The 2,449-nt window shown below is 78.0% G+C and overlaps 1 protein-coding gene across 2 annotated transcripts in view; it reads left to right on the plus strand.

Moving 5' to 3' along the window:
• Positions 1–396: 396 nt before the first annotated feature.
• Positions 397–2,449, plus strand: part of ACTN4 (actinin alpha 4) — an 81,812-nt gene continuing 79,759 nt past the window's right edge. Inside the window, exon 1 of one of the 2 annotated variants that reach the window (XM_075917223.1) lies at positions 397–620. In XM_075917223.1, the coding sequence (XP_075773338.1) occupies positions 492–620 (129 nt within the window). In that variant the 5' untranslated portion in view covers positions 397–491. The remainder of the gene's footprint in view (positions 621–2,449) is intronic. The other variant, XM_075917222.1, reaches the window with a different exon arrangement.

Genomic DNA, 2,449 nt, shown 5'->3' on the forward strand with positions numbered 1-2,449 from the left:
CCCCGGAAGCAGCCCCTCCCCCCACAGGGCCCGCGCGCGACATACATATTCATGAGCGAGAGGTGCCGCCCACTCCACGCATACTGAGGAGAGGGTTGTCATTGGCCACGCCTGCCACATGACTAGTCACGCGGCGCGGGGCTCCCCAGACAGCCGTGGCGAGGGGCGAGCGTTGAGAGGTCGGGAGAGATTGACGGACAGCTGGAGGAAGGGGTGTGCGCAGGCGCAGTGGGAGGAGGCCGGAGCGGGCAGGTTAAGGCGCGTGCGCAGTGAGACTTTGGGCCGGGCAGACTGGGTGAGGTCACCCGTCCCGCCGACCCACGCAGGCGCGCTGACTCTCCCAGTCGCGAGGGGCGGGGGCGGGGGCGGGGCTGCGCGCAGGCGCTAGCCCCTCCCCCGGGGCGGGCGCGCGGCGCCTCGCTCCCCTCCCCCAGGCGGCGGTCGGTCGGTTGGGCGGGCGGTTGGCGGCAGCGGCCGGAGCGCGCGAGGACATGGTGGATTACCACGCGGCCGGGCAGCCCCCCTCGTGCGGCGACGGGCCCGGCGGCTACATGGCGCAGGAGGACGACTGGGACCGCGACCTGCTGCTCGACCCCGCCTGGGAGAAGCAGCAGCGCAAGGTGGGGGGGCGCTGGGGAGGGGGGGAGGGGTGCTAGGGGAGGGGCGCTGGGGAGGGGGGGGACCGGGGTGGGGAGGGGTCCTAGGGGAGGGGCGCTGGGGAGGGGGGGGACCGGGGTGGGGAGGGCGGTGGGGGGAGGGGTGCTAGGGGAGGGGCCCTGGGGAGTGGGGGGACCGGGGTGGGGAGGGCGGTTGGGGGAGGGGTGCTAGGGGAGGGTCGCTGGGGAGTGGGGGGGACCGGGGTGGGGAGGGCGGTTGGGGGAGGGGTGCTAGGGGAGGGGCCCTGGGGAGTGGGGGGACCGGGGTGGGGAGGGCGGGTGGAGGAGGGGTGCTAGGGGAGGGGCGCTGGGGAGGGGGGGGACCGGGGTGGGGAGGGCGGTGGGGGGAGGGGTGCTAGGGGAGGGGCCCTGGGGAGTGGGGGGGACCGGGGTGGGGAGGGCGGTGGGGGGAGGGGTGCTAGGGGAGGGTCGCTGGGGAGGGGGGGGACCGGGGTGGGGAGGGCGGTGGGGGGAGGGGTGCTAGGGGAGGGTCGCTGGGGAGGGGGGGGGACCGGGGTGGGGAGGGCGGTGGGGGGAGGGGTGCTAGGGGAGGGTCGCTGGGGAGGGGGGGACCGGGGTGGGGAGGGCGGTGGGGGGAGGGGTGCTAGGGGAGGGGCGCTGGGGAGTGGGGGGACCGGGGTGGGGAGGGCGGGTGGAGGAGGGGTGCTAGGGGAGGGTCGCTGGGGAGTGGGGGGGACCGGGGTGGGGAGGGCGGTTGGGGGAGGGGTGCTAGGGGAGGGGCCCTGGGGAGTGGGGGGACCGGGGTGGGGAGGGCGGGTGGAGGAGGGGTGCTAGGGGAGGGGCGCTGGGGAGGGGGGGGACCGGGGTGGGGAGGGCGGTGGGGGGAGGGGTGCTAGGGGAGGGGCCCTGGGGAGTGGGGGGGACCGGGGTGGGGAGGGCGGTGGGGGGAGGGGTGCTAGGGGAGGGTCGCTGGGGAGGGGGGGGACCGGGGTGGGGAGGGCGGTGGGGGGAGGGGTGCTAGGGGAGGGTCGCTGGGGAGGGGGGGGGACCGGGGTGGGGAGGGCGGTGGGGGGAGGGGTGCTAGGGGAGGGTCGCTGGGGAGGGGGGGACCGGGGTGGGGAGGGCGGTGGGGGGAGGGGTGCTAGGGGAGGGGCGCTGGGGAGTGGGGGGACCGGGGTGGGGAGGGCGGTGGGGGGAGGGGTGCTAGGGGAGGGTCGCTGGGGAGTGGGGGGGACCGGGGTGGGGAGGGCGGTGGGGGGAGGGGTGCTAGGGGAGGGTCGCTGGGGAGTGGGGGGGACCGGGGTGGGGAGGGCGGTGGGGGGAGGGCTGCTAGGGGAGGGTCGCTGGGGAGGGGGGGGACCGGGGTGGGGAGGGCGGTGGGGGGAGGGGTGCTAGGGGAGGGTCGCTGAGGAGTGGGGGGACCGGGGTGGGGAGGGCGGGTGGAGGAGGGGTGCTAGGGGAGGGGCGCTGGGGAGTGGGGGGACCGGGGTGGGGAGGGCGGGTGGAGGAGGGGTGCTAGGGGAGGGGCGCTGGGGAGTGGGGGGACCGGGGTGGGGAGGGCGGGTGGAGGAGGGGTGCTAGGGGAGGGGCGCTGGGGAGTGGGGGGACCGGGGTGGGGAGGAGGGGTGCTAGGGGAGGGGCGCTGGGGAGTGGGGGTACCGGGGTGGGGAGGGTGGTTGGAGGAGGGGTGCTAGGGGAGGGTCGCTGGGGAGTGGGGGGACCGGGGTGGGGAGGGCGGTTGGGGGAGAGGTCCTAGGGGAGGGGCGCTGGGGAGTGGGGGTACCGGGGTGGGGAGGGCGGTTGGAGGAGGGGTGCTAGGGGAGGGGCGCTGG

Source organism: Pelodiscus sinensis, unplaced genomic scaffold, assembly GCF_049634645.1.
Source record: "Pelodiscus sinensis isolate JC-2024 unplaced genomic scaffold, ASM4963464v1 ctg62, whole genome shotgun sequence".
NCBI classification, from domain to species: Eukaryota; Metazoa; Chordata; order Testudines; family Trionychidae; genus Pelodiscus; species Pelodiscus sinensis.